At 44.7% G+C, this 26879-nt stretch overlaps 1 protein-coding gene across 1 annotated transcript in view; it reads right to left on the reverse strand.

Annotated features, from left to right (window-relative positions):
• Window positions 1-212: 212 nt before the first annotated feature.
• LOC134395779 (zinc finger protein 208-like) overlaps window positions 213-26879 on the reverse strand; it is an 82212-nt gene continuing 55545 nt past the window's right edge. Inside the window, exon 8 of the mRNA XM_063121942.1 lies at window positions 213-3623. Within this exon, the coding sequence (XP_062978012.1) occupies window positions 1292-3623 (2332 nt within the window). The 3' untranslated portion in view covers window positions 213-1291. The remainder of the gene's footprint in view (window positions 3624-26879) is intronic.

Raw genomic sequence — 26879 nt, forward strand, 5'->3', positions numbered from 1 at the left:
ACTCCCTGGAAAAGGGTGACAGTTAGGAGCAGAAGAACTAGAAGGCATTCTACACCGGTGTAACAATTAGAGTTAAACAATCACTTTCAGCTACTGGAGGATGCCACTGGAGGACAGTCTGCAGAGGAAGAATTACTGGAGACACCATGCAGCAGTGAACAAGACTCAGAAGGTCAGTCGACCAAGAAGAAGAGAAGAGTAGTTGTTGTGGGAGACTACCTGCTGTGTGGGATTGAAACCCGGGTATGTCGTGAAGACCCATGGACTAGCCAGGAAGGCTAAACCTGAGAATGAGCTGAGATTAGCGGGTGATGCTAAAAGCAATAAAAAGGCTTTCTCCACATATGTGAATAGTAAAACACACAGGAAAGAAATGGTGGTTCAACTGCTTAACAAGGATGGGTAATAGATAACTGATGACAAAGAAAAGGCTGAAGTGCTCAACTCCTACTTTGCCTCAGTCTTCTCCCAAACGCAGTCTATGACCCACCCACCCCCGGAAAAAGTGATGCAGAATTTGAGGGGGCAGGATTGCAGTCTGAGATTGATAAACAAATGGTTAAGCAACACCTAATTTCCTTGAATGAGTTCAAATCTCCTGGGCCCAATGAACTGCATCCTAGAGTAATGAAGGAGATAGTAGAAGAACTCAAAGAACCACTGTCCATTAGCTTTGCGAAATCATGGAAGACGGGTGAGGTGCCGGATGTCTGGACGAGGGCTAACATTGTCCCTTTTTCAAACAGGGCAAAAAGGAGGAACCTGGGAAAAGACAGACCAGTCAGTCTGACATCCATCCCTGGGAAAATTCTTCGCAACACACTTCAAGAAGGATGCAGACAAGCTGGAGCATGTTCATAGGATGATCAGGGACCTGGAAACAAAGCCCTATTAGGAGAGACTCAAAGAACTGGGCATGTTTACTCTGGAGAAGAAGATGGAGGGGAGATATGATAGCACTCCTCAATGACATGAAAGGTTGTCACACAGAGGAGGGCAAGGATCTCTTCACGATCATTCCAGGATGCAGGACACAGAATAATGGCCTCAAGTTACAGGAAGCCAGATTCAAGCTGGACATCAGGAAAAACTTCCTGTTAGAGCAGTACAAAAATGAAACCAGTTACCATGGAAGGTTGTGGACTGTCCCACACTAGAGGCCTTTAAGAGGCAGCTGAAGAACCATCTGTCAGGTATGTTATAGGGCGGATTCCTGCATTGAGCAGGGGTGTTGGACGCAATGGCCTTAAGTGGCCCCTTCCAACTCTTCTATTCCATGATGCTATAAATGTTACACTAAACATTTATAGGGTTTCTTCCCAGTGTGAATTCTTTGATGCCTCTTAAGGCCTGAGCTCTGAACAAAGCTCTTCCTGCATTCTAAGCATTTATAGGGCTTCTCCCCAGTGTGAATTCTTTGATGCTGCTTAAGGTTTGTGCTGCGAGCAAAGCTCTTCCCACATTCTAAGCATTTATAGGGCTTCTCCCCAGTGTGAATTCTTTGATGCTGCTTAAGGATTGAGCTCAGAACAAAGCTCTTCCCGCATTCCAAGCATTTATAGGGCTTCTCCTCAGTGTGAATTCCTTGATGCAGCTTAAGGCTTATTTTGTGAGCAAAGCTCTTCCCGCATTCTAAGCATTTATAGGGTTTCTCCCCAGTGTGAATTCGTTGATGCTGCTTAAGTTGTGCACTCTGAGCAAAAGTCTTCCTGCACTCTAAACATTTATAGGGCTTCTCCCCAGTGTGAATTCGTGGATGCTGTTTAAGTTGTGCACTCTGAGCAAAGGTCTTCCCGCACTCTAAACATTTATAGGGCTTCTCCCCAGTGTGAATTCGTTGATGCTGCTTAAGTTGTGCACTCAGAACAAAGGTCTTCCCACATTCTAAGCATTTATAGGTCTTCTCCCCAGTGTGAATTTTTTGATGCCGCTTAAGTTTTGTGCTGTGAGCAAAGGTCTTCCCGCATTGTAAGCATTTATAGGGCTTCTCCCCAGTGTGAATTCCTTGATGCAGCTTAAGGCTTATTTTGTGAGCAAAGCTCTTCCCGCATTCTAAGCATTTATAGGGCTTCTCCCCAGTGTGAATTCTTTGATGCAGCTTAAGGCTTATTTTGTGAGCAAAGCTCTTCCCGCATTCTAAGCATTTATAGGGCTTCTCCCCAGTGTGAATTCCTTGATGCAGCTTAAGGCTTATTTTGTGAGCAAAGCTCTTCCCGCATTCTGAGCATTTATAGGGCTTCTCCCCAGTGTGAATTCTTTGATGCTGCTTAACGGTTGTGCTGCGAGCAAAGCTCTTCCCGCATTCTAAGCATTTATAGGGCTTCTCCCCAGTGTGAATTCTTTGATGCTGCTTAAGGATTGAGCTTAGAACAAAACTCTTCCCGCATTCTAAGCATTTATAAGGCTTCTCCCCAGTGTGAATTCTTTGATGCAGCTTAAGGTTTGTGCTGTGAGCAAAGGTCTTCCCGCATTCTAAGCATTTAAAGGGCTTCTCCCCAGTGTGAATTCCTTGATGCTGCTTAAGGTGTGCACTCCGAGCAAAGGTCTTCCCGCACTCTAAACATTTATAGGGCTTCTCCCCAGTGTGAATTCGTTGATGCTGCTTAAGGTTTGAGCTGCAAGCAAAGGTCTTCCCGCATTCTAAGCATTTACACGGCTTCTCCCCAGTGTGAATACTTTGATGAAGCTTAAGTCTTTCACACTGAGCAAAGGTCTTCCCACACTCAAAGCATTTGTAGGGCTTCTCCCCAGTGTGAATTCGTTGATGCTGCTTAAGTTGTGCACTCTGAGCAAAGGTCTTCCCGCACTCTAAACATTTATTGGGCTTCTCTTCAGTGTGAATTCTTTGATGCCGCTTAAGTTTTGTGCTGTGAGCAAAGGTCTTCCCGCATTCGAAGCATTTATAGGGCTTCTCCCCAGTGTGAATTCCTTGATGCTGCTTAAGGCTGATGCTGTGAGCAAAGCTCTTCCCGCATTCTAAGCATTTATAGGGATTCTCCCCAGTGTGAACTCTTTGATGCCGCTTAAGGCTTGTGCTCAGAACAAAGCTCTTCCCGCATTCTAAGCATTTATGCGGCTTCTCCCCAGTGTGAATTCCTTGATGCTGCTTAAGGCGTGTGCTCAGAACAAAGCTCTTCCCGCATTCTAAGCATTTATAGGGCTTCTCCCCACTGTGAATACTTTGATGCAGCTTAAGGTTTGTGCTCCGAGTAAAGGTCTTTCCACACTCTAAGCATTTATAGGGCTCCTCCCCAGTGTGAATTCCTTGATGCAGCTTAAGGCTGATGCTGTGAGCAAAGCTCTTCCCGCATTCTAAGCATTTATAGGGCTTCTCCCCAGTGTGAATTCTTTGATGCCGCTTAAGGCGTGTGCTCAGAACAAAGCTCTTCCCGCATTCTAAGCATTTATAGGGCTTCTCCCCAGTGTGAATTCCTTGATGCTGCTTAAGGCGTCTGCTCTTAACAAAGCTCTTCCCGCATTCTAAGCAATTATAGGGCTTCTCCCCAGTGTGAATTCCCTGATGCAGCTTAAGGCTTGTGCTGTAAGCAAAGCTCTTCCCGCACTCCAAGCATTTATAGGGCTTTTTCCCAGTGTGAGTTCTTTGATGCTGCTTAAGGCGTGAGCTCAGAACAAAGCTTTTCCGGCATTCTAAGCATTTATAGGGCTTCTCCCCAATGTGAATTCTTTGATGCAAGTTAAGTTGTGTGTTGAAAGTGAATTGTTTTTCACACACTAAGCATTGAAACCTTTGATATTTGTTAGAATGAATCTTCTGAGTTTTACTCTGTTTCTTCCTTTTACGAATGTTCTTTTTACTTGGTGCTTCTAGTATTGGAGTTTCACAGATGTCTGATCCTTCAAAATAAATGGATTCCTTTTCCCTACTCTCTTCTGTTTTCCTTCTGTGGTGTAGGGCATTTTTCTTGCTCTCCCTGTGATCACCTGCAAGTATAAACACAGAAATCGTCTTGAAATCTTGCAACAAAACAAATAGTTGCTGATTTGATTCACAGGATAAAAAAAATCGTTGATGAGGGAGATCCTTCTAAAGAAATTAAATATCCCGATGATTAATAGACCTGAGAACTAGACTGCCATACAATGCTTTCATTTATATGGAATAACTCATATAAAGGAGTTGAGAGAATAAATGAACAACATAAAATACTGTAAAAATGAAATACACTTAAAATCTGCCATTTTCTCCTAGCTGATCATTTAAGTGGGAACTGGAAAGTGGGAATTCAACCCTAATGGTTATTTTCAATGTCTACTTATATCTTAAAATGAAAAGCAAGCTGTCCAGAGCTGTCTTCTGAAAAGGCTTAACTCTCCTCTCCTCCATGGAGACCATTAAGGTAATATCTGTAACATCTTCAATATTATGCAGATGCAATTAGAGCAGCAAAGTAAGATTGGTTGGCAGCCATCTCTGCCACAGAGCAAGTCCATCAATGGGCTTTTCTCAATGTTTTGTCAGGTCTTCGGAGTCAATGACATTTGTATTCTGAACTGACACAAAGAAAGAAGAGCTGAAATTCCACCTTCCAGGATCTGTCAAGAAGGCAGAGAGGGAGCCTTACCCAGACGAATCCCATTCCTTACCCAGAGAGGCCAGGATCCAACGATTCTCCTCCATGACTTCTTTGTGCAGAGTCCTCTGGCCTGGATCCAGCAGAGCCCACTCCTCCTCCGAGAAATGCACGGCCACCTCCTCAAAGGTCACCAGACCCTGAAAGAAGAAGAAATGATGTTCTCTTTAAGCATTATGTAGCAATCCATGAAGACAAAGATGGTGAGGTCCTCTTCCTGAATGCCAAAGCATTGTGAGTGACCTTCAAGGCCTTTCTAGCTGCCATCTTGGGGAAGAGCAAAGGCAGGTTCTTCCAGGACCAAAGAGATGTGCAAGGGACGGAGGCCCCCAGGACTCCCCTACCTGCCCAGGCTGTGCAGAAACCGCTTCCACTCCACCACCAAGTGAAGGAGGCCCAGAAGGACCCCCCAGGATCAGTTCACTTCCCCTGCAGGTCTTTTTCCTCCCTGTGAGGAAGGTAAAGAAGGTGGGAAGGTAAGTTAACATTCTTAACTATTCCCATTTTCATTGTTTATTTTCAGTGTATATTTATTTATTGCATTTGTTTACCATACCATAGCTGAAGCAGTTAAAAACAATATCCAAATATTTAATACTGTGAAAACATACAATATACACATACATATAAAACTACTATAACAAGTTTTAAAACTATGACCCTAAAAAAACAGACCCAGGCTAATTAATTACATATTGCTAATTACATATTGCTAATTACATATTGCTTGACCTGGGACAGAAAAGATAACAATGTTGGTGCCACGTGAACCACATTGGGGAGATTGTTGCACAGTTGAGGGGCCACCACAGAGAAGGCCTCTCCCTTGTTGTCTTCCTCCGATTTTCACTCTGAGTTGGCACTGGGAGGAGGACCTTAGTTGTTGACTGAAGGGTTACCGAAGCTCATAAAGCCCACAGACACATACCCCTTTCTTTTCATCCATGTGGGAACAAATGATAACGCCAAGCAGAGCTATGAAGAAATCATTTCAGACTTTGAAGCTCTGGGAAGGAAACTGAAGAACTTTTGGGGCCCAGGTAGTTTTCTCATCCATCCTCCCGGTTCTTGGAAGAGGATTAGAAAAGGAAAGAAAAATACTCTGGATGAACGACTGGCTACGAAGGTGGTGCTGACGTGAGAGTTTTGGATTCTGGGACCATGGGCTATGCTACTTGGAACATGGACTGCTGGCAAGGGATGGGTTGCACCTCACAAGGGCTGGAAAGAATGTGTTCGGCCACAGCATGAAGAACTTGATCAGGAGGGCTTTAAACTGAATCTTACGGGGGCAGGAGATGTAAATTTTGAGGCAACAATGGATGAAGGCCCATACACCACAGTACAGAGAACAGCTCCAATACTGCCCCAAAATAGAGTCTGCAACAATGTAGGAACAAAGCCAGACTATAAAACACATGGTCTTCGATGTCTATATACTAATGCCCAGAGCAGGGGAAACAAACAGAATGAACTTGAACTCTTATTACATGAAGGCAAATACGACTTGATCGGTATAACTGAAATTTGGTTGGATGATATAACTTGTTCAAAAAGAACAGAAGAAATAGAAAGGGAGGTGGAGTTGCACTATATGTTAAAAATACCTATCCCTGCACCAAAATACAGGCGGATCAGACTGGGAGTCCCATCAAGAGCATCTGGATTAAAATAAATGGGGCAAGGAATAAAAAGAACATGATAATCGGAGTCTACTACCGACCACCCAATCAAGGAGAAGACGAGGACGAAACTTGTGAGAAACAAATTGCCAGTGTTTCAAGGAAGTGTGATGTAGTAGTGATGGGGGACTTCAATTACCCTGATATCTGTTGGGAGACCAATACTGCCAGAAGCGGCCCTTCCAAGAAATTCCTGACATGTGTGAGTGATAACTTTCTCCTACAGAAAGTGGAGGAAGGAACTAGAGGATCAGCAATCCTTGACTAGATATTGACCAATAGGGATGACTTAGTGGATGAAGTATGAGGAAAATAGGAGGCTGTGGTTTGGAAAAAACTATAGTAAGAGTGATAACACTCAAACCACAAAGACATCAAAACAGCTTTCATAAATGAATAATTCAGAAATTTTACAAATGTACGAAGAACAGGCACATCAACAATATTTATAAGATGTTCACACTAACATTCACAACAAAGCCTGCAATATCAACATCTAATATACATATGGTGAACTATTCACATGAAGCGTCTTTTATATAAACAGTAGTCCGGTACTAATTGCTGTTTCGAAGATTCTTCCTCAGTCTGACGCTGAAAAGTAATTCGAAAACACCATACTCAGCATTTAAAAGCAATAACATATGTTGTTATGCAGTGCAAACAAAACAGAAAATATTGGCCTCACCCATTAAGTTTACAGAAGGAGCCACGGCTACACAATTAGAAAGAAACCCACCAGGGTTTATCTAAAGAAAAGATAATGAGATTTATCATTATCTTACTTTTTGATAAGGTAACCTCCCTTGTGGACCGTGGGAACGCTGTGGACGTCATATATCTTGACTTCAGCAAAGCTTTTGACAAAGTACCACATGACATTCTGATTCACAAACTAGCTAAAAGTGGGCTAGATGGAACAACTATTAGGTGGATTCGCAGTTGGCTACAGAATCGGACTCAAAGAGTACTTATCAATGGAACCTTCTCAAACTGGGGAGAGGGAACGAGTGGGGTACCGCAGGGCTCAGTCCTGGGCCCAGTGCTCTTCAACATTTTTATTAATGATTTGGACGAGGAGGTGCAGGGAACGCTGATCAAATTTGCAGATGACATAAAATTGGGTGGGATAGCTAATACCCTGGAAGACAGAAACAAACCTCAAAGTGATCTTGATAGGCTGGAGTGCTGTTGAAAACAACAGTATGAAATTTAATAGGGATAAATGCCAAGTTCTACATTTAGGAAATAGAAACCAAAGGCACAGTTACAAGATGGGGGATACTTGGCTCAGCAATACTACAAATGAGAAGGATCTTGGAATTGTTGTAGATCGCAAGCTGAATATGAGCCAACAGTGCGATATGGCTGCAAGAAAGGCAAATGCTATTTTGGGCTGCATTAATAGAAGTATAGCTTCCAAATCACGTGAGGTACTGGTTTCTCTCTATTCGGCCCTGGTTAGGCCTCATCTAGAGTATTGTGTCCAGTTCTGGGCTCCACAATTCAAGAAGGACGCAGACAAGCTGGAGTGTGTTCAGAGGAGGGCAACCAGGATGATCAGGGATCTGGAAACAAAGCCCTATGAAGAGAGACTGAAAGAACTGGGCCTGTTTCGCCTGGAGAAGAGAAGATTGAGTGCAGGACACGGAATAATGGGCTCAAGTTAAAGGAAGCCAGATTCCAGCTGGACATCAGGAAAAACTTCCTGACTGTTAGAGCAGTGTGACAATGGAATCTGTTACCTAGGGAGGTTGTGGGCTCTCCCACACTAGAGGGCTTTAAGATGCAGCTGGACAAGCATCTGTCAGGGATGCTTTAGGGTGGATTCCTGCATTGAGCAGGGGGTTGGACTCGATGGCCTTGTAGGCCCCTTCCAACTCTGCTATTCTATGAGTCTATGATTCTATGATTCATTATAAACAATTCACGACCTCAGTAAATGATGCACAACCATGCTGTAAAAACTATCTAAGCTTACCACCATATCATTCTCATTTCCTCAAGCCGACAGAAATGCTCTCAGTCCTTTAAAGAGTTCTCAAAAAAGCTCGCAGTTCTTATAGCATAGTTTAAGTGATTTAATTGGCTAATAAATCATCCTAAGGGAGGAAAGCTGTGAGCTCTAAAGTAGCATTTAGTCCGAAAGGTTGAATACAATTAAGACTGAATGGATACATCATCTTAATTGTATTCAACCTTTCGGACTAAATGCTACTTTAGAGCTCACAGCTTTCCTCGATGACCTTGTAGGCCCCTTCCAACTCTGCTGTTCTATGATTCTATGATTCTATGTTGAGTGTGTAAGACCCACTCTGGGAAGCAGGCCAGAGTGGGTCTGATACCCTCGAACCACGTTACTAAACAACATTTCCTTTTTGAGTATCTCCCCCAGCAAAATCAGGCTCAAGGAGAACATTAAGGCAGCTCATGCAATTCAGGCGTAATTGAGGGAGGGAGACCATGGGGAAATACGTCCACTAATCCTTACCCAGTGAGGAGGGTCCTCCGTCCCCCTCCTGCAAGATTTGCCCGTCCAGCGGCCTCTGTGTGGTGCCCAGTGGAGCCTTCTCTGCCTCAGGGAAATCTGTGGGTGCTCTGGCCAACGTCCCCTGGACCTGGAGCAGGAGGGAGGATCCCAGGCAGAGAAGAGGGATTAGAGAAGGAAAGAAATGACTCAGGTCAAGGCCAAGGGCAGCGTTTCCCAATCGCTTTACCTTTCAGGTCTCATTCTAAAGTTGATCTACCATCCAAGCCACACAGCACAGGAACCTGTGTCTTTGTCGGGGGGCTAAGAGTTCAACCCTGATATCCAGCATTTTCCACTGAAAACACAGCAGTTTGGCTACAAATGCTATTCTTGTTCTGTTGGGAGGACTCTGACACTTGTTGAAGAAGGATCCCCTCCTTCCCCAGAACTTCACAAACCCATTCATTTCTCCTGTGATCATAAGAACGTAAGAAGAGCACAAACAGGACTTGAGTGCAACAGCACCCTCCTGCCCACGTCCCCCAGAAACTGGTGTACATGTAATCATAGAGTTGGAAGAGACCTACAAGGCCATCGAGTCCAACCCCCTGCTAAATGCAGGAATCCACCCTAAGGCATCCCTGAAAGATGGTTGTCCTTCTGCTTCTTGAAGGCCTCTAGTGTGGGAGAGCCCACAACCTCTCTAGGTAACTGATTCCATTGTCGTACTGCTGTAACAGTCAGGAAGTTTTTCCTGATGTCCAGCTGGAATCTGGCTCCTGTAACTTGAGCCCTTTTTCCGTGTCCTGCACTCTGGGATGATACAGAAGAGATCCAGGCCGTCCTCTGTGTGGCAACATTTTAAATATTTGAAGAGTGCTACCATGTCTCCCCTCAATCTCCTCTTCTCCAGGCTAAACATGCCCAGTTCTTTCAGTCTCTCTTCATAGGGCTTTGTTTCCAGACCTCTGATCATCCTGGTTGTAGGTCAACAGTTCCACCCATAGATCCACTCATAAAACCCTTGGCAAGGACAAATTCATCACACCTTCTGCAAGAATCGTTTTCTGGATCGGGGAGAGCGCTCACCCTCCTGCCCAGGTGTTGAGCTGGGTGTGTTGCCTGCTCCTTCTAGCCCAGAAGACAAGACAGGCAGAATGGTAGCTTTACCCAGCTGCAACAAACAGGTCTAATGCGTTGGGCAGAACGCCAGGCACCCCTCCAGTATCCAGCAGAAGACGGGAAGCGCTGCAGCCTAGATTCAGGCCATGTTGGAGATCGACTGCAACATTGCATGGTGGATCTATGGGTGGATCTGTTGACCTACAACAGGTAGAGCTGTGAAGGCTAAGGGGGGGATCAACCAATGAGGTTCTTTCAATTGGGAGAAACCCATAGAGTTGATAGGCATCAGGACTGGATTTTCACCGCATGTTCCTACGCATGCTCAAGATTTGGGCTAGTAGCCATGGGTAACCTTCTCCTCCAGAAATTTATCCAAACCCCTTTTAAAGCCATCCAGATTGGCGGCCAACACTTCATCTTGTGGCAGTGAGTTCCATAATTTAACTACGTGCTGTGTGAAGAAGTCCTTCCTTTTATTTGTCCTGGGTCTCCCACCAATCAGTTTCATGGGATGACCCCATTGGGTTCTAGTATTTTGAGAAAGGGAGAAAAATGTCTCCCTATCCACATTCTCCAAACCATACAGGGTTGTTGTTGTGAAGAGAACAGGGAGAGGAGGGGGATTCTGTACGCCTCCTTGGGTTCCTTGGAGGAAGAAAGGTGGGATATAACTGTAATTAATAAATAAAACGATAGATCAAAATGAGAGATCCTACTTTACACTGGGAGAAGCCAATTGGATGCCCATGGTGACCTGTGTGATCCCAGACACCTTTCTTGAAACCTTCAGTATGCCCCCTCAACTTGTGTTTTAAATTAACAAAGTGGTTTTTTAAAAAATTATTATGACCAGCAGCTGCACTTGCTTCATAGAATGGGACCCCCATACCTGACGGAACGCCTCTCCCGACATGAACCTACCTGTAAACTGCGCTCAACATCTAAGACCTCCTCCGAGTGCCTACTCCGAGGGAAGCTCGGTGGATGGCAACAAGGGAGAGGGCCCTTTCGCTGGTGTCCCCTCGATTGTGGAATGATCTCCCCGATGAGGCTCGCCTGGCACCAACATTGTTATCTTTCAGGCGTCACGTCAAGACTTTTCTCCCAGGCATTTAACAATATTTCACAACACTAAGTTTGTTTTTAACAGCCCCCAGAACTGTTCTGCATACAAGCTGAATGGGTAAGGTGAGAGTATACAGCCCTGCTGTACTCCTTTCCCAATCTTAAACCAGTCCGTTGTTCCGTGGTCTGTTCTTACTGTTGCTACTTGTTCGTTATACAGATTCCACAGGAGGCAAACAAGATGACTTGGTATCCCCATACCACCAAGAACTTGCCACAGTTTGTTATGATCCACACAGTCAAAGGCTTTAGAGTAGTCAATAAAACAGAAATAGATGTTTTTCTGGAACTCCCTGGCTTTCTCCATTATCCAGCGGATATTGGCAATTTGGTCTCTAGTTCCTCTGCCTTTTCTAAACCCAGCTTTTCTCGCTCCATGAATTGCTGGAGTCTACCTTGCAGGATCTTGAGCATTACCTTGCTGGCATGTGAATTAAGTGCCACTGTCCGATAGTTTGAACATCCTTTAGTGTTTCCCTTTTTTGGTATGGGGATATAAGTTGATTTTTTCCAGTCTGATGGCCATTTCCCCCCCCCCCCCCAAATTTGCTGGCATATGGCATGCATCACCTTGACAGCATCATCTTGCAATATTTTAAACAGTTCAGCTGGGATACCATCGTCTCCTGCTGCCTTGTTATTAGCAATGCTTCTTAAGGCCCATTCAACCTCACTCTTCAGGATGTCTGGCTCTAACTCACTGACCACACCGTCTGAGCTATCCCCGATATTATTATCCTTCCTATACAGATCTTCCGTATATTCTTGCCACCTTTTCTTGATCTCTTCATTTTCTGTTAGGTCCTTGCCATTAAGCGACCCTGGCTATGCTACATCTTGAGTATTTCGCCCAATTCTGCGCAACACACTTCAAGAAGGATGCAGACAAGCTGGAGCATATTCAGAGGATGATCAGGGGCCTGGAAACAAAGCCCTATGAGGAGAGACTGAAAGAACTGGGCATGTTTAGCCTGGAGAAGACAAGATTGAGGGGAGGCATGATAGCACTCTTCAAATACTTAAAAGGTTGTCACACAGAGGAGGGCCAGGATCTCTTCTCGATCCTCCCAGAGTGCAGGACATGGAATAACGGGCTCAAGTTAAAGGAAGCCAGATTCCAGCTGGACATCAAGAAAAACTTCCTGACTGTTAGAGCAGTACGACAATGGAATCACTTGCCTGGTGAGGTTGTGGGCTTTCCCACACTAGAGGCCTTCAAGAGGCAGCTGGACAACCATCTGTCAGGGATGCTTTAGGGTGGATTTCTGCATTGAGCAGGGGGTTGTACTCAATGGCCTTGTAGGCCCCTTCCAACTCTGCTATTCTATGATTCTATGACTCTATAAGCAAAGTTCTAGAACACCAGCCAGAAGGAAAGACAGAACCTCCCAAACATTCCCTGATATCCAGCATTTTCCACTGTAAACACGGGAGGTTGGTGTCTACAAATGCTATTCCAGTTCTGTTGGGAGGACTCTGACACCAGCTGAAGAAGGATCCCCTCCTTCCCCAGAACTTCACAAACCCATTCACTTCTCCTCTCATCATGAGAAACTAAGAAGAGCCATTCTGGATCAGAACAAGGGTCCATCTTGTCCAGCATTCTCTCCCCACAGTGGTCCATCACCTGGAGGTAGGATATAGCCATCAGGACTAGTAGCCATTCAGAGCCTTCTCCTCCAGGATTTTGTCTAACCCCCATTTTAAACCATCTAAATTGGTGGACATCACTACATCCTCTGGTGGGGAACTGCATATTTTAACCATCCAGTGTTAGCTTAACTATCCTCCAATGAGGGCCTGCTCTACACATGAAGAGCAACTATACTTGGGGGTTGGACCATTGGAAATTGGGGCATCCCTTTCTTAAAGGACATGTAAAATAAAGTTGAGATAAATATTAAGGACACAGTCCTTGTTAGTTATCAGGATGAAATGCTCTCACCTGCTCTTTGTCCTCTGCCTGACTCAGGAGGAAGCCTTCTGCCAGGGCCACCGCCTGGGAACTGGTCTCCGCTCCACATTCCCTGACCCAGCTCACCATCTCCAGGGGCAGGACAGCCAGGAACTTCTCCAGGACCACCAGGTCCAGCATCTGAGCTTTCGTGTGCTTTTCTGGCTTCAGCCACTGGCAGCAAAGGTGGTGGAGACGGCTGCAAACCCCTCGGGGCCCCATGGCCTCCTGGTAGCAGAAGTCCCTGAAGGGCTGAAGCTCCACGTCTGAGCAGGCGTTGCTCCCAGGCTGGTCCTGCTGCACTGTTCCTTCCCAGGGCTCTGCACTGCTCCCTTCCTGGATGTTGCAGGAGACCTTTTCTGGTTCAGGGCCTGCAAAGCGTTGCTCTTCCATCTTTACACTCTTCTCCATCTCTGCTCCCACCAGGACTCGAAACAGTCTCCTGCCTTGGCTGCCAATTTCTCCTTTGAGGCAGGGACTGCACTATAGGAATGAAAACGGAGCTTGTGAAGAAGGCACACAAGGTAGGCCTGGTTCAAGTTCCCAAACCAGCCACCCCCTCCCCACCGGTTCCCAATGAAACAATGGAACTGGAGCCAGTTCACCTGAAAATAAGCACACTTCACCAAGGCTTCAGGCAATTTATTAAAGCAAGGAGTAAGGCCCTGAGGGTATGAACAATTAACAGGAGACAGGGGAGGGTGTGTGGAGGAAACACTCTAAAAGTTACAATGAAACTAAAAGGCCACAGCAGCGAACAACATTAAAAGAGCAATAAAAGCCAAATCAAGTGAAGCCATTGATTCAGAGCCACCCAAAGAGAGACAAGAAATCCTGACTATCTAATACCTGATGGCACGGGGGTCCCTTTGCCACCATTCTGGACCCCGAGCAGAATGACCCTTTCCCAAATGAACAGAGACCAATAACTGTAAACTAACTAACTTATCCCCAGAACTGAGCAGGTGGGGTGGCCTGGCTGCACCAATCCACAAACAACAAGCTCTCCAGGGCTCCCGGTGAGGCGAGAAGGTTCCCACCTTCAGCTGCAGAGATCAACAACCCTGTGGAACGGCCTTGGGCTACCGGCTGCCTTGGTAAAACCTGGTAACGGAGCCAGATGGCTGCTTGATTGATCTTTCTGAGGAAGGACAGCGGAACAACACACACACCCTGCCGGCCAGATACAAGGCCCATGTGCCTTCCCCAATCATGTGATTCTTGTAAACACCAGCCTGGCAAGGTAGACCACAAGTCCAAGCTTCAGAAATGGTATTTCGAGGGGGTGTCGAGGAACCATGGAAAGGTGGGTCACCTCTTAGTGGGATCACTGAGTGGTGGTCAAAGACTCTAAGACATAGGGAATGTTTATCAAATTTGCAATGACCCAAAATTGGGTGGGATAGCTAATACCCTGGAAGACAGAAACAAACTTCAAAGTGATCTTGATAGGCTGGAGCGCTGGGCTGAAAACAAGAGAATGAAATTTAATAGGGATAAATGCCAAGTTCTACATTTAGGAAATAGAAACCAAATGCACAGTTACAAGACGGGGGATACTTGGCTCAGCAATACTACAAGCGAGAAAGATCTTGGAATTGTTGTAGATCGCAAGCTGAATAGGAGCCAACAGTACGATATGGCTGCAAGAAAGGCAAATGCTATTTTGGGCTGCATTAATAAAAGTATAGCTTCCAAATCGTGTGAGGTTCTGGTTCAATTCTAATCGGCCCTGGTTAGGCCTCATCTATAGTATTGCATCCAGTTCTGGGCTCCACACTTCAAGAAGGATGCAGACAAGCTGGAGGGGGTTCAGAAGAGGGCAACCAGGATTATCAGGGGTCTGGAAACAAAGCCCTATAAAGAAAGACTGAGAGAAATGGGCATGTTTAACCTGGAGAAGAGAAGATTGAGGGGAGACATGATAGCAAAGGTTGTCACACAGAGGAGGGCCAGGATCTCTTCTCCATCCTCCCAGAGTGCAGGACAGGGGGAAAAGGCTCAAGTTACAGGAAGCCAGATTCCAGCTGGACATCAGGAAAAATTTCCTGTTAGAGCACTATGACAATGGAACCAGTGACCTAGGGAGGTTGTGGTCTCTGCCACATTAGAGGCTTTCAAGAGGCACCTGGACAAGCATCTTTCAGGTATGCTTTAGGGTGGATTCCTGCATTGAACAGGGGGCTTAACACCGTGTTCATAAGAGCCAGCACCTGTCTCAAAGGGGGCTCCGCGACCCCCAGCTGACAGGAACCAGATTTGTGGTTGAAAATGAAGCTCTTACTCTACCCCGATGGGAGAGAGAGAGAGTGTAACCAGAGCTGAATTAATGCCATTAAAAGTTAATAATGTTTGAAAGTTAATTTAAAATTAAGCAAGGAAACACTGAATACTTTTTCAGCTTGTGAAACAAATGAAATATGCCACTAAAGAAGCCTTAAGAGATTAATGGTTTATATAGGGTGACCCTATGAAAAGGAGGACAGGGCTCCTGTATCTTTAACAGTTGTATTGAAAAGGGAATTTCAGCAGCTATCATTTGTATATATGGAGAACCTGGTGAAATTCCCTCGTCATCACAACCATTAAAAGATGCAGGTGCCCTGCCCTCTTTTAAATCTGGTGACTCTAGTATAGCTCCTGCACCTTTAACTGTGGTGATGAAGAGGGAATTTCACCAGGTTCCCCATACATACAAATGACACCTGCTGGAATTCCCTTTTCTATGCAACTGTTAAAGATACAGGAGCCTTGTCCTCCTTTTCATAAGGTCACCCTAGCTTATAAGGGAAGCAAATGCAAAAGGACCTCACATACGGAAGCAACACGTGAAACACGCAATGACTGGAAAGAAATACATGTGTACACTCTGCCAAACACACTCCTCCTAAGGCGTGTCAGAAAACAACGTGGAAAGAGTGCCAGGCCCAACTAGCAGCAGTAGAATTGCTATTGAGCTCTAGTTAAACTTCCACCAGTCCAAAGTAGATAGATGCAATGATAAAAGCTTTCAACCACATAAAAGTACAGTCTACAATTTCATGGTTTTAGGCAGCCGATGTTACGTCCGGCCTTTTCAGGATTACGGGAGTGTTTCCCTGTGGTATAGATGATCAGTGAAAAGAACATTCCATCATGTTAAGACCGAAATTGGGGTTGGGTCAATCTGATGTTCATAAAATGGGAAATGTTTCACCAATCTTTCTGAAATGGAGACCTGCCAGAAAGAAATGCTGGTTTTACATACCCTGCACGTTTCAAGAAGATTGGTGAAATATTGTGGGCAGGATGGCAGTTCAAAGTACCAAAGTGGGAAAAGCCTCTCTGCTTCAAACTGACACAGATCTGCTTCTGGGTGGCGACGATTTTTTTGCTCACTAAAAGCTACAAATTGGGACCCTTACCCTTCAAACCAGTGGTGGGATCTTGTCCCCCTGTCCTTCTACTTGGTGGAATGGCTTTTCTTTTTTCAAAATTCACTTCCACTGATTTTTAATTAATATATTTCTTTACCCGATTAAAGTGAATGGAAGGCCCGATAGAGCAGGAGCATGCTCAGTAGCATTGCTCTCCCCCCTCCCTCCTGTCTCAAATAGATTGGAACGTTGGAAATAAGATTTGTCGCCTGACTCATCTAGGAGCCATTTCCTTCTGCAGATAAGCCAAGGCCCTGTCTGGGCCCTCTCCTTCCCCACACTGATGTGGAGGCCAGGGAGGGAGAGAAAAACTATCTGCCTTGCTTGGAGGGAGGCCCTTCCCTGGCCTCCAAGGAAAAAGAAAACCTGGCTGGCTCAGGTAGGAGTTTCATTGACTTTGTTGTGTGTCTGTGATTGTGACGAGGGAGGGGTGTGTGTGTGTATTTCAAGTGCTGGTGCATCCTTCTTAATCCAAAGTAAAGAATATATGGCAAACTTTCCTTTGGGGTGGCAGTTCCTCACCCAAGCCTCTTATAAGGTTTAAACTTTACGGAAAGAAATATTGAGTTGAGACTAGGAATGAGAGGAGGTTAACCCTGGCCTATCTGCCATGAGTTTAAGCTTCTTCAGGTAGTGTGTGTTTCTTTAAAAGGTGCTGAACTACATTTTAAGCTTTCTTTTATAGATTTGTGTGTGTGTGTGTGTGTGCGTGTATTTTGAATTTGAACACAGATACAGGTTTCTTAAAAAAATCTCTGCTGTGAAGGAAGGTGAATGGTTTTGGTGTGAAGGAAGGTGAATGGTTTTGGTTGTACATAGAAAATATTTTCCTTTCTCTGTGTACCTGCTTCTTAGAAGCTAAATCTGCTGCTTTATGTTTGTATGCAAGGAAAACATTTTCTAAAATGTACATCCATGAATCTTATTCCCATTATTTCACACCAGAAAAAATGGTTAAGGGACCTAGTTTTTGCTACAACCCGGCACCCTCCAGTTGCTGTAGATTTAGATTCACAGACTCATAGAATTCAATGCCTCTCAGTAGTTGCAGTAGTCCAGGGCATGTAGTCCTCTTCATCCTCCTCTTCATTTCATCCTCACAATGACCCTGTGAGGTAGTGTAGGCTGAAGGAAAGCCGGGAAGGGGGGGCATAAGGAATTACATTTATATACCGCCCCATAGCCTGGGTGTATTTATTTATTACATTTATTTATTACATTGATATCCCACCATATAGCCAAAGCTCTGCAATAAATACCTAAATGTATTGTTAACAATGTTCTACAGTTATTGACATAGCAAGAAAATACGAGCAAGGAAGCAACATTTGGTGATGCCTTTCATTTGGAAATTATGTGATATGTGGGTTATCAAGTAGTTATATGAAAAAAGCTAGATACTCTGATCCTTGGTTTAAGTGGATTCTTTAATGTCAATATAGTAAAAATTATCAATTTTAGTGTGGTTTTTAAAATAATTACACTATAGTGTCATAATTGAAAATTTTAAAATATTGTAAATTGGGAAATTATTTTAAAAATATTTTTTTCTCCCCTGTGTGGGTTCTTTGATGTCTACTCAAGGTCCCACTACAGCTGAAGCTTTCCCCACATCCCATACATTTATATGGCTTCTTTCTAGTGTGGTCATCCGTTACAGGAAGCCATGAAATTTAATAAACAAAAAACCTACGGTTTACAAAACAACATTAAAGGCTCTACAGTTTTCAACCAACCTCCAAAAAGCAGGGAAATTGGGGAAAAAGGCTCAGAAGCCTTTAACGCCACATCCTCCCTAAGGAGGCAGAAAGTGCCAGTGAAATTCTCATTCTCCCAAAGCAGATATAAACCATAAGGACAGGATGGAGAATATGATATGCAGAGGTGACTGGGGGGTTCTGGAAAACTGATCAGGGAATGCTGTTCTAGAGCAAGGGCAGGCAAAACGTAGCTCTCTAGATGTTTTGGCATTCAACTCATAAAAGTCTCTGTCAGCATGGACAGTGATCAAGAACGCTGCGAATGCTGTGACCGCAGAGGTGATCAGCAGTGTGAGATCAAAGGCAGAGCTACCACCTACTAGATTCATGTGTAAGGAAGGATTATTTTAAAAACTATTGATGAAAATGATTTTTGTCCTCACCATAACATGGGAGTTGCAGCGCAGCACATCTGGAGAGCACCAGGCTGGAGAAGGATGGTTTATACTTGGATCCTATACATGTCTTCTCAGAAGCCGGTGCCACTGAGTTTACTAGGGCTTCCCCCCAAGTGGTATAGGATTGCAAACTAATCTCATCTGAAAGGAGTTCAAGACACCCAAACAAATCCTTTTCTGTTCCTCTGTCGCTCTGATGAGATGATGTATTGTGGAGGGATTGTGGGGAGTGAACAGTATATTTTGTATGAACACATTTAAAGAAAAAACATTGGTTCTTTGAAGGGCAGGGTATTTACCAAAAGCTGAAATTGTCTGCCCTTGCTCTGGTTCTACATCTCCAACAAATAGTGCCCCGTCTGTTATCAATCATGTTGCTCTATGCGAGATGTGTGTGGGACAAAAATATTGCGCAGCCCCTGTATTTGGTAAGGATATAGAACAGCGTTCCCTATCCTGCTGTCCCAGCTTTCCTGACCATGGGACATACTGACTTGCAATGATGGGAGTTGTAGTCCAACACCATTGGAGGGCACAAGGTTGGGGAAGGGCTGCTCTAAACAAAAAAAGAGAAGTAGGTGGCCCTAAATTGTTCGTCATCAGTTTTCCACAACCTCACAGTCACCTCTGCATATCCTATTCTCCATCCTGTCCTCATGGTTTATATCTGCTTTGGGAGAAGGAGAATTTCACTGGCACTTTCTGCTTCCTTAGGGAGGATGTGGCGTTAAAGGCCTGTGAGCCTTAACTCCCAATTTCCCTGCTTTTTGGAGTTTGGTTGAAAACTGTAGAGCCTTTAACGTTGTTTTGTAAACTGTTGGTTTTTTGTTTATTGAATATAAGGAACATTCTGGACTCAGCGAGCCTCTAGACGTGAGGAATCAAATACACATTGAAACTTCTTCTCATGGAGGCCTCTTGTTCAGGATCCTGCATTGAGAGCAGGTCTGAGTCCATCTCAGGCTCCAGAAAGGAAAACCTTCGGCCCTCCAGGAAATAAGAGCTCTGCTGATGAACCAGAGTTTCTCTCCCAATCCGTCCCATGGCTCCCTTTCTATGCCTTCTCTGCAACAAACACTTGAACCCCAAAATTGCACCAGAGTAACAGCGATTTCTCCCCACTCTCAGGACGTGAATATCGGGCTCACTTAATACATCAAAGAGGGACGTACTAAAACCAACCGCAGGCTCCCTTCTTAATCAACAAAAGCGCCCCAGGTTTTATTTCGAAGGCCTCGTGACCAAAGTGACTTGTTAATTTTGCTTATTCATTAGGTTTGAATCAGGGAGAGGAAACAAAACCAAAAATGCAATGCAAAGAGGACACCAGGGCAGCCTTTTGCCCGCAGGTGGGACATTCCTCCTCCCCACCCGGGACTTTTCCTCTTGGGTCCCTCCCAGACACCCCCCCTTTCTCCAGCCTTCCCTTCCGCGATCCCCTAGTTATGGGGAGAGAAGGAGGTGCAAGGCGGTGGTGTCTTGGAGGGGCCCCAAGTGGGTCAGTCCCCTGGGGGGCTCGGGGCTCCCTCTCTCTTCCCACCCACCCTCTGCCCCAAACCTGCCCCCCCTACCCTGGGGGGGCTCCTTCCTCTACCCCCTCCCTCTGGGACCCCCTTGCAATCTGCACTCACCGGCTCCTTTGCAAGGGAAAAGAGGCTGCAGGCGGCGGACAGACGAGGCTCGTAGGAGCAGGGGGAGAATCCCAGGATCCTTTGCAATGGGGAGGGGAAGGAAGTGTGGGGCAGGAAGGGAGGGGCCTCATCCAGCCTGGGCTCTAGGACCCAGCCCCCTCGCCTCCTCTTTAACTCTTTGTTGGAGGCAGCACTAGAGAGCAACATAGGCACCTGGCAGAGACGCGGACCTGGGAAGGGGGCTTTTCCACAGTGGGGGTCTTTTATCCCCCCAGCAGCATCGCCGCCCCATCTGCTCCTGGGGTCTTTGAGGGATCCACAGCCGTTTCCCCTTTGAGTGCATAACGCAGCCTCCGGCATGAGAGCCCTCCGTCCTTCTGCCTGCCCTTGCTGCAGAACAGCGTTCCCCAACCTGGTGCCCTTCAGAACTCTAAACATGACTAGATGCCCTAAAAAGAGAGAGGTTAAGTACGGTGACCCTGAGAAAAGGACAGGACTCCTGTATCTTTAACAGTTGCATAGAAAAGTGAATTTCTGCAGATGTCATTTGTATATATGGAGAACCTGTATATATGTCATTTGTATATATGGAGAATATATGGAGAATTCCTTCTTCATCCCAACAGTTAAACCTGCAGGAGCTTTGCCCTCTTTTAAATCTGTATTATTGTTATTATTTATTTATTTATTTATATAGCACCATCAATGTACATGGTGCTGTACAGATTACACAGTAAAAAGCAAGACCCTGCCGCATAGGCTTACAATCTAATAAAGTTGTAGTAAACAATAAGGAGGGAAGGAGAATGCAAACAGGCACAGGGAAGTGTAAACAGGCACCGGGTAGGGTGAAGCTAACAGTATAGAGTCAGAACAAACTCAATATTTAAAAGCTATAGGGAAAAGAAAAGTTTTTAGCTGAGTTTTAAAAGCTGTGATTAAGTTGGTAGTTCTCAAGTGTTCTGGAAGAGCGTTCCAGGCGTAAAGGGCAGCAGAAGAAAAAGGACGAAGCCGAGTAAGGGAAGTGGAGGTCCTTGGGCAGGCGAGAAGCATGGCATCAGAGGAGCGGAGAGCACAAGCGGGGCAATAGTGTGAGATGAGAGAGGAGAGATAGGCAGGAGCTAGACCGTGAAAAGCTTTGAAGGTCAACAGGAGAAGTTTATATTGGATTCTGGAGTGAATTGGAAGCCAATGAAGAGATTTCAGAAGTGGAGTGACATGGTCAGAGCGGCGGGCCAAGAAGATCTTAGCGGCAGAGTGGTGGACAGAGACCAGCGGACTGATGTGAGACGAAGGAAGGCCAGAGAGAAGAAGGTTGCAGTAGTCCAACCGAGAGATAACCAGTGCGTGAACGAGAGTCTTGGCAGAAGAGACAGACAAAAATGGTCGAATCCTGGCAATATTATACAGGAAGAAACGACAGGATTTAGCTACTGCCTCGATATGAGGAATAAAGGAGAGCGAGGAATCAAATATAAAGCCAAGACTACGAGCTTCCTTGACCGGAGTAAGTGTGACATCGTTGACAGTAAGAGAGAATGAGAGGTGAGCAGAAGGTTTAGGAGGAAAAACAAGCAGTTCAGTTTTTGCCATATTAAGTTTCAAACGACGATGAAGCAGCCAGGCTGAGATATCTGAAAGACATGCCGAGATCGTGAACATCAGGAGAAAGTTCCGGAGATGAGAGATATAATTGTGTATCATCGGCATACAGGTGATATTGGAGGCCATGAGATTGAATAAGCTTACCCAAGGGCAACATGTATAAAGAAAACAACAACAGGCCAAGCACCAAGCCTTGCGGAACCCCTACTGAAAGGGGAAAAGAGGAGGATGAGCTGCCATTAGCCAACACGCTGAAAGAGCGACCCTCTAGATAGGAGGCGAACCAGTTATAGACAGAGCCACAGAGTCCAAGGTCATGGAGGGAATCTAAGAGAAGATCGTGATCAACCGTGTCAAAGGCTGCAGTTAGATCAAGGAGAATAAGAACGGAATAATGGCCTTTAGACTTGGCAGTAAGGAGATCATTGGTGATCTTAGTAAGTGCTGTTTCAGTGGAGTGCAAAGGACGTAATCCAGCTCCTGCAGCTTTAACTGCTGTGATGAAGAGGGAATTTCAAACGGCACTTGCTGGAATTCCCTTTTCTATGCATCTGTTAAGGATACAAGAGCCCTGTCCTCCTTTCCTTAGGGTCACCCTAATGTTAGGTGAGGCCTTATCAGGGTACACAGGAAGGTTCTGGACCCACAGAGCCACTAGCCATGAGGAGTACAACACACACGGCAACTTCTTCTCATGGCGGCCTCTTGTTTCACACCTTGACCCCTGCTTTGAGAGCAAGATAGCCTCCATCTTAGGCTCAAGGCAGGAAAACCTTCGGCCCTCCTGGAATTAAGAGGTCTTCTGATGAACCAGAGTTTCTCTCCCAATCCATCCCATGGCTCTGTTCTAAGCCCTCTTTAAGCCCAAACTGGGAGAAATGATTTCCACCAGCTCTTTGGATTTGAACAGCAAGGCTCCCTTCATCCCTAAAAGCAGGACATTTTAAAGCCCATGAAAGCATTTGCCCATAGCAAATCCATACTTGCCCACAGAGAAAACATAGCACAGTCCTTGTCTTTCAGTCAGCTGCACTTAGGTTTTATTTAGTGTAATTTGATTTTATATTTCTGACTTTTAATTTTATTTATTATGATTAAGTATCTTCTTGTGTTGCATTGTTTGGCATTGTAGTAGTAGTATTTATTTACGTTGTAGTCAGCGGACTATACTTTAAGAGAGATACCTTTAAGCAGTTTGCAAGGGAAAGGTGGTAACTCAGTTGTTGCGTACTGAGGATGGGGACAAGGTGCTTGCGGCAATGCAGCCACCCACTTGCCCTCCCGATCTCTGTCCCTCCTGGCTAATAAAAGCTAGCTGAGGGGGTGTGGCTGGGTGGGTTACCTAGATCCTTTTCAATCGGGCTTCAGGCCTGGTTTTGGAACAGAACTGCCCTGCTTGCCCTGTGGGATGACCTTTGCTGGGAGAGGGACAAGGGGAGTGTACAAAGTCACAAATGACTTGGGACCAGGATACCTGAGAGAGCGCCTTCTCCCCTATGAACCTGCCCTGTCGCTGTGGTCATGTGAGGGGATGTTCCTGGTGGTTCCACATGCTCAGTATGCAGAAAGAGTTTCAATCACAAGGTGAATCTTTAAAGCTCATCAAAACATCCACATGGGCGAGAAGCCCTAGAATGCGGAAAGAACTTTGCTTGCAGGACACATCTGAAGTTGCCTCATAGCATTCAAACTGGGGAGAAGCCCTATAAGAGCTCAGAGCATGGAAAGAACTGCGCACATCTTAAGCGACAGCAAAGAATTCACAGAGGGGAGAAGCCCTATAAATGTCTAGACAGTGGAAAGCGCTTCCGTCAGAGCTGCAAACTTAGATTTCATCAATGCACTCACACAGGGGAGTGTAAATTGGGTCCTTTTTAACCTCAGAACCTACACCAAATGGGTCCGAAAAACCCCAGTGGGTAACCAGTGCTAAACCAAACAGACCAACATTTAATCCCAGCCGACAAGCATCACCACAGACATGATTGTAAATAAGAATCTGTTTATTGTAAAAATGGCACAATTAAACAAATTGGCATGGTGGTTATAGAAGTATACAATCTCTCTTTCTGTGGTTACGAGAAAAGAGAATGAAATGTAAATACAAGATTGAGTACAAGAATTGCAATTACAAAAGCAAGTATTACAAATTTAGCTATTTATTTATTTATTTATTTATTACATTTCTGTACAGCCCAATAGCTGGAGCTCTCTGGGCAGTTCACAAAAATTAAAAACATTCAAAGTATAAAACCATAATATAAAATACAATATAAAAGCTCAACCATATAAAAACAGCAGTAATGCAAAATTACAAATTTAAAACACCAAGTTAAAATTTATTTATAGACTGTTAAAATGCTGGGAGAATAAAAAGGTATTCAACTGGTATCTAAAGGCATATAACGTAGGTGCCAAGCGAACCTCCTTAGGGAGCTCATTCCACAGCCGGGGTGCCACAGCAGAGAAGGCCCTCCTCCTGATAGCCACCTGCCTCACTTCCTTTGGCAGGGGCTCGCAGAGAAGGAGCCCTGAGGATGATCTTAAGGTCCGGGCAGGTACATATGGGAGGAGGCGTTCCTTCAGATAGCCTGGCCACAAGCCATTTAGGGCTTTAAATGTTAATACCAGCGCTTTGAATAGGGTCTGGACCTGGACTGGCAGCCAATGAAGCTGGAAAAGTACTGGTGTAATGTGGTCTCGTCGGCCAGTCTGTTAGTAAACGTGCTGCCCTGTTTTGTACCAGTTGAAGTTCGGGACCGTTTTCAAAGGCAGCCCCACATATAACACATTGATAATGCCTTGAGCTTCTAGCATTGTTATAACTCCTCTTTATCCGCTTCTGTTTACTCTTTGTGGTTTAAAGCTAAATTATACTAAACTATACCTTGTGCTATACTAAAACATTGCTGTTAACCGTCCCTACTCTATGCTGAAGTTCCTCTAGGCGTGTGAAGAATAAAAGCAGAAGTCAGAGAACTTCTAAGACTTGGAAATAATTTCAAGTTCCAGCTTAAAAAAATAAACCTAAGTCTTAGAGGCTAATGGTACTCTAAGTCCAAACTTTTAGGAAAAGACTCCGAGTCTCAAAGTCTAAAATAATAAAGAGATCCATAATTACCCAGCTCTGTCAAGTCCCAGTCCGAGGTGAAGTTGAAGAGAAAAATAAAAAATTCTGTCTTGCAGCTCTGCTACCTGTGCTTTTATACACTTGTTCTGGCTCAAAGTTGGGGGTCAATGAGTGATGAGACCACCGTCCGTCAATCACAATTGGGACGAATACGTGATTAGACCACCCATTCACCAATCAGAAGTTAGGTGTCTCCGCCTCCCCAATATCTCACGTGTTATACTCATGGGGTCCTAGAAAACATGGCTGCCATCTGGATTGGCGTAGAAGACCTCTTGTTTGAGCTCGTGTCATATCCCAGGTGTCCCGTTGCTCAGTGTTCTCACTTCCCACGCCCAACTTGGAGTTAGGACATTTCTTATCAGCAGGTGCCACACCACAAGATTTCAAAACAATTTCCCCTCCTTCTGGCTGTCGGTGCATGCTCAGCTTTCTGCCAGCACTTTGGCCTTGAGCGTACTCTAAAAAGCCACATGTAAACGTCCACTGTGGAGGGTTCCCCCCCCTTTCTTCAAGGACAGTCCTGCACAACTTAGCAAGAGTCTTAGTTAATGGCATAACATTGATGAGCATAGAATCATATATCAAGGTCTTCATGTCCATGGCTCAGGGGTCTGGAATATACTTCTGGGGCTATTTCAGATATGAGTCTGGGGTCTTTTTAGGGGGTCTTCTTATGAATCTCCCCCAAACCCTCACTCAAGCCACCCCATTCCAGATCAGATAATATATCACTTGAAGTAGTAGGTTCTTCTTGCAACATAATTTAACCCTTTTAGCACCAGATTAACAAGGAGAAGCCTATTATTATTATTATTATTATTATTATTATTATTATTATTATTATTATTATTATTATCCCCCCGTCTTTTGACCAATACTGGGCCTCAAGGCGTACTTACAAAGTTTAAAACATACATTGTAAAACATAAGAAATGTTTTAAAAAGCGTTTAAAATACACCACAAAATTATTAACCATTAACAAAGATGGAGGACCAAATTACTCTCCAAAGGCCTGCTGGGGGGGGGGTGGAGCCTGACGGCCATGATTTGGTAAGCAATCTTTGGAGCTCCCAATCGGGGGCCTAAAAAAGTGTTAATAACTCTTAAAATTGGCAAGATATTCGAGAAATGTTTATTCTAAATGCTTGATGAGATTTCTCTGCCAGCGAAAAGCCAAGATCTGTGTCACAAAAGGCTGGAAAGAGCTATAAATAACTTAGTTTCGTTTTTGCAATGCAGCCGGACTGTGAACAGTAATTTATGGCTACTGGAGAGCAGAGACAGCAATTAAACTTCTTTATCAGCATTTGGAAGATATATAACAGACGTCTATGTTACTGAGCTAAAGGGAGTCGAAGTGGGACTTAAAAAGGACTGACTTCCGCTCGGTAACTAGCACGTCAGAGTTAAATGCCAAAACGAAAAAATAAAGCGAATAACCAAAAAAAAAAAAAAAAAACCACCTGATCCAGGGATAAAGTTCATCCTTCTGATAAATCACATGCACGTTTGACAAAGGTTACTTCTAGTGAGAGTGACGTGGAGAGTGATCAGGACTTTTGTAAACAATCGGGAGAGCTCGGAGAAGCGGAAGAAATGGTGGCAAAAGCTGGAAAGAAGCCAGATTCAGCTGTGGAAGAGCTCAAAGAGCTATTTAAAGCCAGCAGCAAAGCAACGCTCAAACTCCTGCATTTAAAAAATGCAGGAGTTATCTGTTTCAGTAGCTCAAATGGAGAAAGATGTGAAAGAAGTTAAAACAGAAATGAATCAGCTCTCCAAACAAGTAGTTAAGCATGAAAAACAACTAACTGATCACAATCTGAGTTTTGATCAATATGAGAAGAGATTGATCCAGCTCGAAGTCCAGAATAGACGGGGGAATTTGAGAATTAGAAATTTCCCAGAAATACAAGGAGAAAATTTGAGGATGGTTATATTGAGATGGTTCAAAGAGTTGATCCCAGACTTCCAGATAACAGAGATGGAG

Source organism: Elgaria multicarinata, chromosome 3 (assembly GCF_023053635.1).
Source record: "Elgaria multicarinata webbii isolate HBS135686 ecotype San Diego chromosome 3, rElgMul1.1.pri, whole genome shotgun sequence".
In the NCBI taxonomy this organism is placed as follows: Eukaryota; Metazoa; Chordata; class Lepidosauria; order Squamata; family Anguidae; genus Elgaria; species Elgaria multicarinata.